Here is a 15,240-nt window from a genome sequence, read left to right as displayed (position 1 = left end):
TTCCTGCTGTCTGGAAAGCTGTTCCCGAGATCTCCTCATGATTGGCTTCTTTTCATTGCCGGCGTCCTCAGGAAGGCCTTCCTGGCCACCTCTCTAAAGGGACCTATGGGGCCGTCCCTGGCGGCCCAGTGGTCTGGTCAGGGAAATAAGATCCTGCATGCTGCACGGTGTGGCCAAGATTTTTTTTTAATTTAAAAAAAAGTTAAAAAAAAAAGGGACCTGTGAATCCCATGCATTCGCTATCACATCACTTCGATTTGTTTTGTTTTTCTCCGTAGCATTTATCACTCTCAGAACCTGTTTTTATACAATTTGCTGATTGTCTGTGTCCATGCCTTGGTCCTAAGCTCAGTAGGGCAGAGCCTTGCCTGTTTTGTTTCCTGCTCTATCCCCTGAGCCTTGAACAGTGCCTGGCGCATAATAAGTACTCAGTGAATATTTACGGAATTAATGTGAAAAAAAATAAATGAACAGACAAATAAATGAATGAAGACTAGGAGCCTGGGAAGGGTGATATATAGCCATATTCAGGAACCAGAGTCTGCAACTGAAGACAAAAAAACCGTCCAGTTTAGACTCACCCTACCTCCTGTCTCAAATCCATAGACATTTTCTGAGGGCCAACCTCTGGGCCGGCGCAAGACATAAGAAGACGAAATATTTGCTGGAAAAAAAAAAAAAAATTTGCAGCCGAATGAGCATTTCCTGGCCTTAGGAGTTGACAGTTTTATTCTGGGAGATCATTATATAAACCAAACACTTGACAGCAGCGCTGTGGCATGAGAAAATGGAAAATTCCACTTCAACGTGAGAACTTTGTCTTTTTCTTTCTTGTAACCATGTGACAGGAGGACGCTCGTCCGTGACTACGACCAAGCGGATGATAGGGAACCGCCGGTACAAATCTCGCTTGCCTGCCAGGTTGATTCTCTCAAAGAACAAGGAATTTTTATGAAAGTTATTTGTCTGGAAAGAAATGAGAAAATGTACTGCAGCTCCAAAACGACGTCACCTCCCCGTCGGGGAATCGAACCCCGGTCTCCCGCGTGACAGGCGGGGATACTCACCACTATACTAACGAGGACTAGCTCCCTTGCTGGTTTTTCGGCTCTCCTCTTGAAGGTACATTCAGTGTTCCCTAAATAGTCACATGTTCCAAAAGGTTAAATATTTCATCTTTTCCTACAAAACAAAAGAAGGAAAAATCCCACTTTATTTAATTCCATCTTAAAGAGTACTTTTCCTCCCTGGTCCGTGATTTAGCCGTGAGGGTTCAGAGAGCAAAAATTAATAAACAGCAAAAATTAACTAACAGACATCTAACAGAGGTTAAGTGCCTATGAAGTGAAAGAAACGGAGTTAAGAAACTCTTGGTCTTGTCGGATTTTTCCAGTTAGGGAGTTGTATGGAGGTTCCCATACCCTCTGGCTTCCCTTCGATACTGCTCAGAGATGTTTTAAACAAAGAAAATGAAACCCCTTTATTCATTTGAAAGAATCATTTCGTCATTTTTGTTTTCCCCCGACACATGGGGAGAAAAGCTAAGCTGCCGAAACCCGGGATCGAACCAGGGACCTTTAGATCTTCAGTCTAACGCTCTCCCAACTGAGCTATTTCGGCCACTGCTTCTTTTAGTCTCCGCTTCTGTCCTCCTCGTTGTCTAATGGCCCTGGATCCTCGATCTAGGGATCCGCTGCTGAGGAACCAGGGTCGGCAGGAACGCATGCCTGCCAGGCTCGCCCCGCACCTGCCCCTTCTTGTCCTTCAAAGCTACCGCCTCCGAGAAGCCTTCCCTGATCACGCCTCCCTACGCGACCCCAGCCCTTTATTGTTTACTGTTAGCTTAGGTATTGTTTTCCTTGTCCATTATCTGTCCCCCCCCGGCTAGAATGACAGACCCACGACGGGCAAGGAACTCATCAGCCTCTGTCACTGCTGTATCGCTTAAGGCCAACAACAGTGCCTGGCACCTAATAGGTGCTTGAAAATATTTGCTGAATTAAGGAAAGAACGAATCTCACCTGGCTCAGAGCTCCGCTTTCTCAGGCTCCCTTCTCTGCACAACTGAGCAAGGTCTCCCCTTGGGTGCAGCTCACCAAGCAGCCCAAGACGTGGCAGGGTTGCTGACCACGCCAAGGCATGTGGGAGGCCGTATGGGCTTTCCTTGGGGCAGTGACTGGGATCCGGCCTCCAAGCATGGCCACCCCACCTGTGGCAACTGGTCAGCTTCAAGGCATGAGGAAATCAACAGGTCGGCATCCAGGTTTGTCTTTCTCTGCTTCCCTGCCCTTTGGGAGATGGGTGGCTGGGGAGTGTTGTCTGGGACAGGATGAACAAGCGTGGACGTCCTTCATGATGTGAAGTCATTTAATAAGTGTTTGCTAAGCACCTAATGACCCTGTAACCCAGTCACAAATACAGTAACAAAATAGTTCGTCATAATAGGAATGCTAAGAAGCAAAATAAATGGTAGTGATGGGATGGAACACCTGGGATGGGGCAGTAAGAGAAGGAAAGAGCGCTGAGAAGACTTGGAGAATGAAGAGCCCGCTGGGGGAAGAGCCTCTGGAACAGAGGCAACAGCTGATGCAAAGGCCCTGAGGCTGAAACAGAGTCCAGCTAGTTGTATGAATGGAAAGAAAGTCAGCGTGGAAGAGGTGAGGGGACAGAAGATAGGAGGCAAGGATAAAGAGGTGGGCAGAGGCCAGATCTTGCCGGCCTTGAAAGCCACGGTGCCACGGTGAAGGGTTTGTACTTTCTCTTGTGTTGGAAAACTGCTGGGGAGTGAGTGATATGATTTACCTCTTAAAGTCTCCCTTGACTGCTGTATGGAGAATGGACAGGAGGGGCTCAAGTGGCAGCAAGGAGACCAGTGAGGTGCTGACAGCTCAAAATAAACAGTACACCAAAACGGGACGTCCTAAATTCCTTCAGGAGCAAGGGGATACAGCAGAGGACCCTGCTGCTGCTTTTCACGAAAGCTTAGTAGTTCTTGAAAAACTAAGTGTACCAATTTGATAAAAACCGAGTAAGGAAGAAATGAAGGAAGGAAGGGAAGGAGAGCGAAAAAATAAAAAGTAAAATTCAAACAGTCCAGAAAACTACCGAACGGAAAGGCAGAGTCACTCCCACCTTATCCCAGTCCTTTCTCCCCAGAAGTAACCAGGGTCTAGACCGGACTGATTCACGTGACCTCGGACAAGTTACCGGATCCACGCTCTGTGCCTGCATTTCATCTGTCTGATGTGATAAAATAGCCCCTACTAGGCTTATTGTGAGAATTAAATGGGTGCACACCTGTAAAGCGCTTATGAATACTGCCTGGTGCATGATGGGAGCTATATAACGTTCGCTCTAGTTGTTGCTGTAATCCGATCAGAAAGATAAATACGAATATACTCACTATGTATATTTATTCTTACATAGAAGGAAGCCTATAGTGCTCATGGCTGAGTATACAGTATTTTCCACTATCTTCTTGAGGAAATGGACATCTTCCGAAAACCAAATGTACACGCTTCCGTGCATATCTGTCCATCATAGTCATATCATTTTGGAGAAGATGCCCCAAATGTGTTGTGTGTGTGTTGGAGTGAGTTAAAACAATCGCACAGCCTCCCCGTCGGGGAATCGAACCCCGGTCTCCCGCGTGACAGGCGGGGATACTTACCACTATACTAACGAGGATGAGCCGTGAACAGTTTCCTACCAAACCCATAAAGAAACATCATTCTCCGGCTGCTACACCTATCTACTCCAAATACTGGTCTTCATGGGCGCAGTGCCGCGCGCCCCTGGTTGGTGGGCTTCCTGGGACGGGAAAGACTTACTTGCGTCTCTGAAGGCGCTGAGCCTCCAGAACGGAAGAGACGTGGAGGAGCGAAGTCACCACTTCCTATATCCTCATTTCCAGCAGACAACTTCACAGGCCTGGGGATGTAGCTCAGTGGTAGAGCGCATGCTTTGCATGTATGAGGCCCCGGGTTCAATCCCCGGCATCTCCACGTTTTCTGCCTAGAATTAATTTTTTCCCTCTCTGGATCACAGGGAGCTCCGTTGGAGAGGGCGGCGCTAGTCAAACGCCCTTAGTCTCAATCACAGATGCCCGTTTCCTCTCCCCTGGAGATTCGGATTCAGGTCAGCAGTGAGCTGCGTTTTTAAACAAACACTCCTAGTGATTCATGTCATCAAGCAGTTAGAAAACACTGGATTTCTAAGGAGGGTTTTGCAACTGGCCATTCATTCCGTGACTCCTGAGCACCTAGTGCCAAGAAATGTGGACACATTGAGTGCCTACTGTGTGCTCAGGTAGTGTCAAGTACCCTTGTATTCCCGGATACGCCAGGCAAGGTTTCTCAGCCCTCCTGTCCTCAGTATTCCAGTCTAGGTAACTAGCAATAAGCAAGTAGCAATGAGCTTTATGAATACGGTTAATTGTGATGAGATGGAGACTAAAGGGGGAGGACGTGGAGGCTGCCGCAGATAAAGTGTCAGGGGGGCCTGTCTGCAGAAAGAGGAAATGGCAGGTGCAAAGGCCCTGAGGTTGAAGTGGGGGTAGGGGGAGGAATCTGCATTGAGGGGACAGAAAAAAGCCCTGTGCATGTTTAATGAATGAGGGAAGGAGAGGGTTGAATCTTTCAAGACACTGGAAGGCCTGTTGCAGGGGAATGACATGATTTACCTAGGTTTTAAAACAGCTCCCTCTGGCTGCCATGTGGAGTCCACCATAGGCGGGAAGAGTGGACATGAGACCTGCCAGGAAGCCACTGCCATGGCCCAAGCGGGAGCTGCTGGAGGCTTGCTGGAAGCGGAGGTGGGGATGGCACAGCAGGAGAAGTGGGGAACACGAGGGGGTTCTGGACACATCCCGGGCGTGGACTAACAGACCTTGCAGATGGCTTAAACGCAGGGGGAGTGGGGTAGGGGAGACCGCCTAGTTTGTGGGAACAGTAGGGTTAGCAGCTAGGCTGTGGAGAAGGTGAATAGTTTTGGAACATTAAACACGTATCTCTGTTGTTTTGTCTTACGTGTGTGTTTATATTACAGAATTTGTGTTTATTTTTTACTTTTCTGGCTGTGCTGCGCGGCTTGCAGGAACTTAGTTCCCCAACCAGGGATCGAACCCGTGCCCCCTGCAGTGGACCGCCAGGAAATTCCCGAATTTATGCGTTGATATTAACACAAACTGATCCAGGAAAAATACCCAAGAAAACGTGAGAAAAATGATCAACCTCTACCGGCTCACTGTGCCACAGGATGACCACTAACACGTTCATGAGCACCATCCAAACTAGTTTCCACGTGTGTGTGTGCACGTGCACGCGCAGGATGTCCCCGGACCACCCCCATGTTCAGAGGTTGGCCCAAAGAACTCGGTAGACGCGGTATAGACCTGTTGTCACAGTCAAGGTTTATTACAGCAATGTAGCCAGCAGCGAGCTGACTCCGGGGAGGGGACGCCCACTCCACAGGAGCCGGCGGGAGCCCTGGGGGTCCTCGCTGGCTGTGGGCAGGGTGCACCATACCCGCAGGGAACAGGGAGCGGAGGAAGGGCCCGTGGTCGCCTGCTGCTCTACAAGGGACTAATGTCGTCCACAGAGCACGTTTAAAGCAGGACCAGAAAAAACCATGAGAGATAAAACCATGATCCACCCTGTAATAAAGAGTTACAAAAGTCACCCACGAGGGACTGCCCAAGGCGGCAGCATGCTGTGCCCAGAATCGAGCCAAGATGACCAAGGGTGTCCAGGGGCTCCACCTGCCTCCTGGGCGCAGTCTGGGGTCAGGGTGACCATGGCGGACACCGGCCACTGCCAGCCCCCTGGGTCCGCAGGCCAGTCCTCGGCCCTGCAGGCCAGCACCAGGTCAGCAGTCAGGAATGGGCGGCCAGGCTTTCTCAATGTTGGCGTGCATGGCCTGCGGGATCCACTCACAGTACTCGGCCAGCAGGTCTGCAGGGGTGGGAGGGAGGACGATCAGAGCGGCTCTGTGCCCACCCGCCTGCCGCAGGGCACACCCTCCCGCTAAGCCTGGGCTCCCTCGGTGGCCCCACCCTGTCCCCCCCGCGATGCCCTCGCCACGGGGCACCCTTCCTGGTCAGACTCACATTTGGGGTTCTTCCTCCAGGCAGCCAGCAAGGCGTCTCGGCAGTCGGCTTTCTCAGCAACAAGGGCTCTCAGGAGGTTCTCTGTCCTGGGCTGCAGCCTGCGGGTGGGGAGGCAGGACGTGGGGCGTCATGAGGCCCACACGCTGGCACCACTGCCAGGCCTGCCCAGGAACTGCAGGAAGTCCCCTTCCCTCCAGCAGGCTGGGGGTGCTGGCTGGATGGAAGGATCCAGACTCCATCGCCTCCCACCACTTGCCTCTGACCCGCCCGCCCAGGCTGCTCCCACACACGGTGCCTGTCCATCTGGAACCTTCCTCCAGACTCCCGCCCAGCTCGCAGCCCTGCCTCCCCTGACGCTGCTCCGTCAGCCTTTCCTGACTGAGCCCGCCCACCCGCCGCCTCACCTCCACATCCTGCTTTGACCCTTTGTAGCTGTGCCAGCCCTGCCACTTGCACTAGTCGTTCTGTTTGGGGACAACCTCCCTGCCCTGGGACATGCCACGGGACAGGGTCATGGCTCGACCCTAACACGAGGACGCGCTCGGCACAGAGCGGATGCTCAGAACCAAGTGCTGGCTGGAGAACTTGGCTGGCAGGGGCTCCTGGACCCACAGCCTCACCCCGAGTCCCCGGGAGTGCCACGAGAGAAGAGACTCCTGTTGTCCTAAGGCCCTCAGTGGGTGGGGATCTGTTACGGCGGCCCCAGGACACTAGTCTCAGTTCCCTCCACCACCACCTGCCGAGCCGACGCCTCCGGGAGAGACTGTACCTGGCCCACGTCTTCAGCATCGTGCTGGGGCTGGACAGCAAACAGCCCTTGTACGAGGCCAGCTTGTGGAAGACCTGGGGAGAGACCACAGGATGGGGTGAGAGATCTGGGGCTCACGTCCCACCCGAGGTACCAAGGAAGAGGCCGAGGGAGCTGTGTCGCCTACCTGCCCCTCCAGCAGAACCCGGGCCAAGTGCTTGTAGCAGTCAAGGCCTTCTGGAAAATCCACCTGGACCGCGGGGAGCGGCCAGCCGACGCGACCTGGGGCACGTGAGCCGGTGAGCAGGGGACACGATGGAGCCCCACGCCACCCTCCCCTGCCAGTCCCCTCCCCGCCTGCCAAGGGGGCCCGCAGCCTGGGATGATACGGCGCAGGACACACACACCGCCCAGGGCACGCGGGAGGCAGGACCACGTGTCCAGTGGAGCCCAAGGCCACCGGGAAGTCACCCTGACTCACAGAACACGCTGGCCCGGTGACACAGCATCCGCCCCTTCTCGGGGCAGTAAGTGGGGGGCGGCTCCTCAAGGGGCTTGTCAAACTGGCAGTAAGAAGGCAGCAGGACCGGGATCCACTGCACCTCCACAGTCGAGACGCCTGGGGGCCCGGGAAAGAAGGGATGGGGGCTTGGCGAAGGGTTTTCCCAAGGGTCCAGCGACACGGCTCACCAGAGCCACGCGGGTCAGGCGAGGGGCTGGCCAGCTGCGCTACCTTTCATGTACATCTTGGTGGTCTCCACAATTTCCTGGTAGACCACAAACTCAGGGAGCTCCCTGAAGAGCACGGAACTGGGGTGGATGAAGACTGGGTCGTCGAGGAGGGGGGTCTGCGAGAGAGACGGCGGGGGGGCGTGAGTCTGGGGCATGCGTGAGCGCCAGGTGAGGCTGACCCCCCTGAATCCAGTTACACCCTCAGCCAGGAAAGCAGGAGAGCATCCGTCAACCGACGAACGGCCACCCTGGCGGCGTGTGTCCGCCGACAGAGTGCGTACCCTGCCGTGAGAGGTACTGACACGGGCAGCAGCGTGACCCGCCAAAAAGCGCAGCACTGAGCGAAGGAAGCCAGTCCAAGAGGCCACGCAGTGGAGGATCCCATTCGTGTGAAACGCGTAGAATAGCAAATCCGTAGAGACAGAAAACAGATTCACGGGGTGGGGAGACTCAAGAGAAAATGGGGAGTGACCGCAATGGCTCTCCGGAGTCTTTTGGGATAATAAAAACGTTCTGAAATTAATTGTGGTGATGGGTGCACAACTCTGAATAGACTAAAACCCCCTGAATTGTACACTTTACAACGGCAAGTTGTATGAGATGTGCTTCTATCTGCATTCAGTGACGCTGGGGTGAAGCTCACGCCCAAAGGGAGAAATGGCTGCACCGTCACTCCACCTTGGCCCTGGGTGGGGACCTTCCCAGAGGCAGTAGGACCCGTGACCCGGGAGGACAGGCCCACCCACACCCAAGGGTCCCCCCGGCTGCCCCTCACAGGCGTCCTGACGTTGCCCAGAGCTGGGCGTCTGGAGTGCCCAGGCTGCCAGGACGTGAGATGGAGGGCAGGGAGGGCGGGGGCCCCGGGCGCAGCGACTGCCCTGCTGCCCGTCCCCGAGCCAGCGTCCAACCTTGTAGGCGTTCTTCCACTTGTCGTCCAGCAGGTCCTCACTCTGGACCCTGCGGGCCAGGTGGTCACCCAGGCCAGCCGTCACGATCTGCCGCAGGTAGGTCACCTGGCTCTCGGAAGGCGGCTGCATCTTGGGGTCCACGAAGAGCCCGGCCTCGGGGCACATGGCGTTGACTGGGGGCAGACCGAGGCGTGAGGAAGGCGAGGCGGGGGCTGGCTCCGCCCGACCTTCTGGAAGGCCCCACGCCGCTCAGCTCGGAGCTCTGGCCTCAGCGACCTGCGCATCTCGGCCCCCGTCCACCGAGGATGCCCACTCACACCCATGTCTGCCTCGTCCTCGGGACGAAACCCCAATTCCCTTGCGGGTGGCAGACCGTGCTGCTGCGAGAGCTCGCACTTGACTCCGTCGGCCTTGGGGCAGGGAGCACGCCCAGCCAGGACACATGACAGACGAGTCACGCTCTCTGAGCAGGACAAGTGTGGAGACCACCTCTCCCCTCGAGGGCCCTGCACTGCTGAGCGCAGGCGCGAGACGCAGGGCAAGGCCTCCTCCTTCTGCATGAGAAGGATGTGAAGCTCTGGAACACCTGGCAGGTGGGGAGAAAGGAGGTGGGGCTTTGGGCCCTGCTGCTTGTGGCGGGAGGAGGCGGCAGGGAAAAAACGAGAGGAGCAGGACGGGGGATGCAGGTGGGGAGAGTAGGCTTGCGGATCTTAGCTCCCCGACCGGGGACCGAACCCGTGGCCCTACAGTGGAAGCATGGGGTCCTAACCACTGGACCGCCGGGGAAGTCCAGGGCTTTCTGTTCTGAGGTTTGCAATGTAAATCTGTCTTCCCTACAAAGCCTTCAGTGACACCTATGTTGTTTAACTTAGAAAGCGAGAAGAGGAAAGAAACAGGAAGAAGGCAGAACACGGACAGGGCGCAGAAGACCTGCCACCCACGCCCAGCCCTGATGTGGCTTCAAACGGGTCCGGTTCCCACCACTCAGACCAACAGGAGCAGAAAGCAGGGGCTGAACCGTCAGCTGCTCCCCGACTCCAACAAGAGGCGCCCCTTCCACTGCTGGAGAAGCAAACTAGGGCCGGACCCTACTCGGGAGCAGGGACTCCTGCACGAGGTTGCTGGGCAGGAGGTGCGGCCAGCAGCTGGTCCAGGCCAGAGCCGGGACAAAGGGTGACGAGAGGGATGTCACCAAGGAAAGGATGAGACGGACAGACAGCCTGATGGGAGAGCGTGCACATGTCACTGCCCTGCTCGTGTGCGTGTCCTCGAAGGACCACAAAGGTGGCAAGCACTAAAATAGATTTTAACGAATAGGTGAATTCACAAATGTGGACTCTGTGAATAACGGAGATCGACTGTACGTGGGTGACGTCGCTCAAAAGCGACTTTAAACGTCAACAGGGTCAAGTTCTCTGCCGGGCGTAGGGCCATACCCGCAGTGGTCAGCTGGCCCCTCAGGCGCCGGATCTCCATCATGGCCCTATACCGCAGCCCGTTGGCCTCACAGAACTGGGGAGAGCAGCCCGCGTACTCGCAGGCTCCCACGGCGCCTGTGGATTGGGGGGGGGGGCCGTCACTCATTCTCGCTGCCCTGTCCAACTCCGCATGACCTCCCTGCCAGCCACAGTCCACGCCACGCAGGGCACTCACCCAGCAGCACCATGAGGTCCCCGAGTTTCAGAGAGGCTCCCTGCCCCGCCCAGACCCTCTTCGTCTGGGCGACCCGGGCCCGCCTGCCCTTCAGCCTGGCAAGCTCCTCGTCGCTGGCAGCTGGCCTGCGAACACACACACCACCCAGGCTGTTGCCCTGGCCGCACACGGCTGCAGAGGCAGGGGACACACCAGTTACCCAGGGTGGGCCCAAAAATGCCTGGTGGGGTCACTGATCAACGTGACCACGATCGTGGGAATTCCCTGGTGGTCCAGTGGTTAGGACTCTCGCACTTCCACTGCAGGGAGCACGGGTTTGATCCCTGGTCAGGGAACTGAGATCCCACAAGGTACACGGCGTGGCCAAAAACAAAAACAAACAGAGATCGGTAGAGATCAGAACACTGCCAGGCGCAGGGCGGGCGAGGGTCTCGCACAAGACCACTCAACAAGTCAGTGATGCCCCAGGAGGCCAGGCTCCACACCATGGCTCAGCCAAGGGCAGGCGGCCCCCGAATGCCCAGCCCCCAGCCCCCACCTGTCCAGCTCCTCAAACAGCTCCCGGACAGTCATGGCAGCCACGATGGTGATGGCGTACGGCAGGCAGCCGTGTTGCCTGCTCAGCGCTAGCATCTTGGCGTAGCGCGGTGCCACGGGGAACGTGGCCATGGTCCTGCCCAGCTCAGTGATGGGGCAGCTCCACCGGGATCTCTGCAGCAGCTTCACCCTGGAGGAAGGAGGTCTGTGATGGGTGCGGGCAAGGCTCCACGAGAAACCTTCGGCACCAAGAGGCCTGGTGCTCGGTCAGCTCGGGAGAGGGGAGAGGGCAGAGAACGGGGCGGGACCTGGGCTCTCCACTTCCCCCGAGCTCCTGCCCTACCTTTCTGTTTTTGGGGGTGCCTGCAGGGCACCCAGTGCGATCAGCAGCTCCTCGGCAGCGATGAGGGCCTCCATGGAGGGGGGAGTCGGGAAGGGGAAGTTGATGACCTGGGACACAGGGAGACATGGCAGGAGACAGGTGAATGCGGAGGAGGAAGCAGGGGACCGGAGGAGGGAGCAAGGCCGGGCCTGGCAGGAGGACGGGGCTCCTACCGCCTGCCCTCCGAGCACCACTCACGCTCAGAACATGGGACACGGGGGCCTGGACACATGCAAAGTCCACGTGCCAGGGAAACTCCAAAGGCCCTCTTCCTTCATTCATTCACATCATCCACTCACTCAAAAGCACGTACTGAGCACCTCGTGTGCGCCAGAGGCTGTTCTTGGTGATGGAGATAGAGAAAAACAAGACAAGGATTCAGCCTCCACAGAGCTTTCATTCAGCCAGAAGGGGTGGCAGACGACCAGTGAGTATACACGAGAATAAACGTCATCACAGGAGAAAATGTGCCCAGACAGTGAGATGATCAGGGGACAGATCAGAGACAGGGAGTGACCGGGGTCAGGGAGGGTGGCACCTTAGAGTGACCAACTCAAAACAAGCGTTCCAATAAACATCTGTACATAGATGTTCACAGCACCACTAGGCACGGCAGCCAAAAGGTGGGAACAACCCAAATATCCATCGATAGATGGATAAACCAGGGTCTATCCATACGATGGAACGTGACTCAGCCATAAAAAGGAACTAAATTCTGACACATGCTGCAGTGTGGACGAACCTTTAAAACACAACGCTGCTAAGTTCAGCCGTGGATTATCCAAACAACAGAAATATAAAACAGGTATCGATTTATAATATTTGCTGAAACAAACTGACTCTGATTCAAACTGTCAGCTAGGTTCTTTGACACTGAAAATAAGATATCAAACATAACTAACATAAAAACTTTTAGTAATGAAAAGCATGATCCTATCTTTTATATCATCTTACTGCGTATTGAACTGATAAATGAAGTTTACATTGGCTAAAAGAAACCCCGAAAAAAACAAACCACGATGCTGAGTGAAAGAAGCCAGACAAAAAAGGACAAATATCATATGATTCCATTTTTATGAAACGTCCAAAATGTAAAATCCATAGAGACAGCAAGAAAGCAGCCTCGTGGTTGTCAGGGGCTGGGGGGAAGTGAGGGCTGGGACTGACTGCTGATGGGGGCGGTTCTCTCTGCCTGCACCAGCCCTCCCGGAGCAGGGCAGAGGCGGGCACCCCTGGACACACTCAGTGGGTGTAAGGAGGTGGGGGGCCCACAAGAAACCGGCAGGGGGCTGGGCAAGCACCACAGGGCTCAGCTCCTAGGGCTTCCTGGGCCGGCCGCAGGGAAGGAGGAACAGCCCGCGAGGGGCCGGGGTCGCCCTTGCCCGCCAGATGGGACACAGGTACCCTGGCAGATCAGTGGGGTGATGGCAGGGCTAGGGCTGCAACTGACCTTTTCAATATTGAGAGCTTTCATCTGAAGGGTCAAGTCTTCGACAGGTCTCCGGGTGATTTCAGGAGGGGGGAACTTCTCAAAGTCACCGAAAACCGCAGATGAATATAGTCTGAACAGAAGGAAGCACCAGAGACTAAGAAATGTTAAGTGAATAAGGAAGAAACTCAGCCCAACTACCTGGCATTGAATCTTGACTCCACCACTTTACTAGGCAAGGTGTTCACCCTCTTCCTACCTCACTTTCCTCACCTGTGAAATGGGCAAACATAGCAGCTGCCCCGTTGGGATTGGTGAAGATACTTCAGGTATCTTCACATAAGAGTGCTTAGAACTGCCTGGCACACGGCACTCGGGACATTTTAACTACTTTATTGCTTACGAGTTTTCTTGGCATAGTTTCTCAATTTTCTTTTCTTTTGTTATGTAAAGCAACGTTGAAAAGAACAGCATACAGCTATTGAAAACAAATAAAACCCAGCATACAGACTGGGAGAAAATATTTGCCAATGATGCCTCTGACAAGGATCCAACACTAGGATTATAGAAAGAACACTTACAACTCACCAATCAAAAGACAACCAACCTGACTGAAAAGTAAATGATAGGGACCTCCCTGGTGGCGCAGTGGCTAAGACTCCACGCTCCCAATGCAGGGTGCTCAGGTTCGATCCCTGGTCAGGGAACTAGATCCCACATGCGTGCCGCAACTAAGAGTTTGCATGCCACAACTATGGAGCCCACGAGCCACAACTAAGGAGCCCACGAGCCTCAACTAAAGAGCCTGCCTATGGCGCCCGCCTGCCGCAACTAAGACCTGGCACAACCAAGTAACTAAATAAAATAAAATAACAAATACTATAAAAAAAAAAAAAGAAATGATGGATTTGAATAGACATCCCTCCAGAGAACATGTACAAATGGCCCTTAAGCACGTGAAAAGATGCTCAACGTCATTAGAGAAATGCAAACCAAGACCACTGTGAGATACCACCTCGTACTTTCATTTTTATAAAGTAGAAAATAGCGAGCACTGGGGAGATGTGGAGAAATTAGAACCTTCGCATGCTGCTGGTGAGAATGTATAGATAAAATGGAGTAGCCGCCGTGGAAAACAGTCTGGTCGTTCCTCAAAATGTGAAACACAGAGTCATCGTACAACCCAGCAATTCTACTCCTAGGTATATACCTGAGAGGCATGGGAACAGACGTTCAAATACTTGTACATGAATGTTCACGGCAGCACTATTCACAGTGGACAAAACGTGGACGCAACCCAAGAGTCTATCAACAGATGAACGGACAGTGAGATGTGGTCCCTCCACGCAACAGCATGTTACTCAGCCATTAAAAGGAATGAAGCACCGATGCAGGCAACAGTGTGGATGAACCTTGAAAACATGATGCTGAGTGAAAGAAGCCAGACGTGAAAGATCACATATTGTCCGATTCCGTTTACAGAAAATGTCCAGAATGAGCATGTCCGTAGAGACAGGAAGTAGGTGAGTGGCTGCCGGGCACTGGTGGGTTGGGAGTGGTAGGGAGATGCAGGGAGAAACTGATTAACGGGTGCAACTGATAAATGCAGTCTCTTTGGGGGTGAAGAGAACGTTTAAAAATTAATAGTGGTGATGGCTGCACAACACTGTAAATATACTAAAACCCACAGAATTGCACACTTTAAACGGTGAGTTTTATGGTATGTGAACTTTACCTCAAAAAATGTGTTAACAAAACAAAACAAAAATCGAGGTGCAAATAAATACAGGGCCTGACGTCAGCAGCAGAATAAAGAAATAACGCAAGTGCCTGAAAGCCAACAGAAAAGGGGGTGCGAAGGATGGTTTCCAGCGGGACACGGGACCCCCCCTTTCCTCGCCCGTGGGTGGGTGACCACTGCACAGTGGCCCCAACGTCACTGGAGGGGCCCCTGGGAGCCCCACCTGTAGCAGTGGCCGGGCTCTGTCCGGCCCGCGCGTCCTGCCCGCTGATCAGCCGAGGCCTGGGAGACCCAGGTGACGCGGAAGGAGGACACGCCGGTGACACGGTCGTAGTGCCGCTTCTTGACCTTCCCACAGTCCACCACGTACTTGATGCCTGGGATGGTGAGGGACGTCTCGGCCACATTGGTGGCCACAACACACAGCCGTGTCCCCTCTGGGGGAGGTTGGAAGACCTAGGATGGGGGGACGGGAGCAACAAGAAAACTGACCTTTGCCCCACGAGAGTCAGGGAAGAATTCGTGGGACAGAGGTCAGAAGAAGTCAGCCAGGCGGGGCAGGGCCTGGAGGTGACTCTCCTCGCCTCGGGCCACTGCTCCCCAACTAAATGAGGGAAGCGTTTCCGTCCTCCGAGCAGGAGATCCCAATACCCTCTCAAAAGTCTGGGGCGCTGATCAGACAGCTGACAGAGAGGGTGACCCGGGGCCTGACCTGCTCCCACCTCAATGCCTTTGGGCGCTCCCCACCGGGCATCCATCCCAGGTCCTGCACGGTTACCTGCGCCTGCTTCTCCGGGGCCAGCAAAGAGTAGAGAGGGAGCACATGGAGGGGAAGCGAGGCATCGGGCTGCTCACCTGCAGGGGAGGCAGAGGCCTGTGGCACCCCGCTCCCCTGCTGCCCAGCACCCCTGCCCGCTCTGTCGGGGAGGGCCCCCTGCAGCCCCGTTGCCAGGGCTCACCCTGGGCACCGGCAGAGAGGGTCGGCAAAGCCAGCCACGCTGCAG

At 54.8% G+C, this 15,240-nt stretch overlaps 1 protein-coding gene and 4 non-coding genes across 5 annotated transcripts in view; 1 reads left to right on the top strand and 4 right to left on the bottom strand.

Annotated features, from left to right (window-relative positions):
• Positions 1–1,012: 1,012 nt before the first annotated feature.
• Positions 1,013–1,084, bottom strand: TRNAD-GUC (transfer RNA aspartic acid (anticodon GUC)). The gene has a single exon. It is a non-coding gene; the product is annotated as a tRNA-Asp (tRNA).
• A 463-nt stretch (positions 1,085–1,547) lies between these two features.
• TRNAF-GAA (transfer RNA phenylalanine (anticodon GAA)) lies at positions 1,548–1,620 on the bottom strand. The gene has a single exon. It is a non-coding gene; the product is annotated as a tRNA-Phe (tRNA).
• Positions 1,621–3,615: 1,995 nt separating this feature from the next.
• TRNAD-GUC (transfer RNA aspartic acid (anticodon GUC)) lies at positions 3,616–3,687 on the bottom strand. The gene has a single exon. It is a non-coding gene; the product is annotated as a tRNA-Asp (tRNA).
• A 245-nt stretch (positions 3,688–3,932) lies between these two features.
• Positions 3,933–4,004, top strand: TRNAA-UGC (transfer RNA alanine (anticodon UGC)). The gene has a single exon. It is a non-coding gene; the product is annotated as a tRNA-Ala (tRNA).
• A 1,861-nt stretch (positions 4,005–5,865) lies between these two features.
• The window catches only part of DHX37 (DEAH-box helicase 37), a 31,036-nt gene continuing 21,661 nt past the window's right edge, over positions 5,866–15,240 (bottom strand). Inside the window, exons 14-27 of the mRNA XM_007448738.1 lie at positions 15,015–15,091; positions 14,460–14,692; positions 12,517–12,628; positions 11,028–11,134; positions 10,686–10,874; positions 10,148–10,272; positions 9,931–10,047; positions 8,495–8,667; positions 7,588–7,702; positions 7,336–7,473; positions 7,042–7,136; positions 6,876–6,949; positions 6,107–6,204; positions 5,866–5,951 (exon numbers count right to left, since the gene is read on the bottom strand). Of these exons, the coding sequence (XP_007448800.1) occupies positions 5,866–5,951; positions 6,107–6,204; positions 6,876–6,949; positions 7,042–7,136; positions 7,336–7,473; positions 7,588–7,702; positions 8,495–8,667; positions 9,931–10,047; positions 10,148–10,272; positions 10,686–10,874; positions 11,028–11,134; positions 12,517–12,628; positions 14,460–14,692; positions 15,015–15,091 (1,739 nt within the window). The remainder of the gene's footprint in view (positions 5,952–6,106; positions 6,205–6,875; positions 6,950–7,041; positions 7,137–7,335; positions 7,474–7,587; positions 7,703–8,494; positions 8,668–9,930; positions 10,048–10,147; positions 10,273–10,685; positions 10,875–11,027; positions 11,135–12,516; positions 12,629–14,459; positions 14,693–15,014; positions 15,092–15,240) is intronic.

The sequence above is a fragment of the Lipotes vexillifer genome, unplaced genomic scaffold (assembly GCF_000442215.2).
Source record: "Lipotes vexillifer unplaced genomic scaffold, Lipotes_vexillifer_v1.1 scaffold21, whole genome shotgun sequence".
Lineage (NCBI taxonomy): Eukaryota > Metazoa > Chordata > Mammalia > Artiodactyla > Lipotidae > Lipotes > Lipotes vexillifer.
Note: the sequence above shows the minus strand (reverse complement) of the source record. Positions and strands in the feature narration are given on the sequence as shown.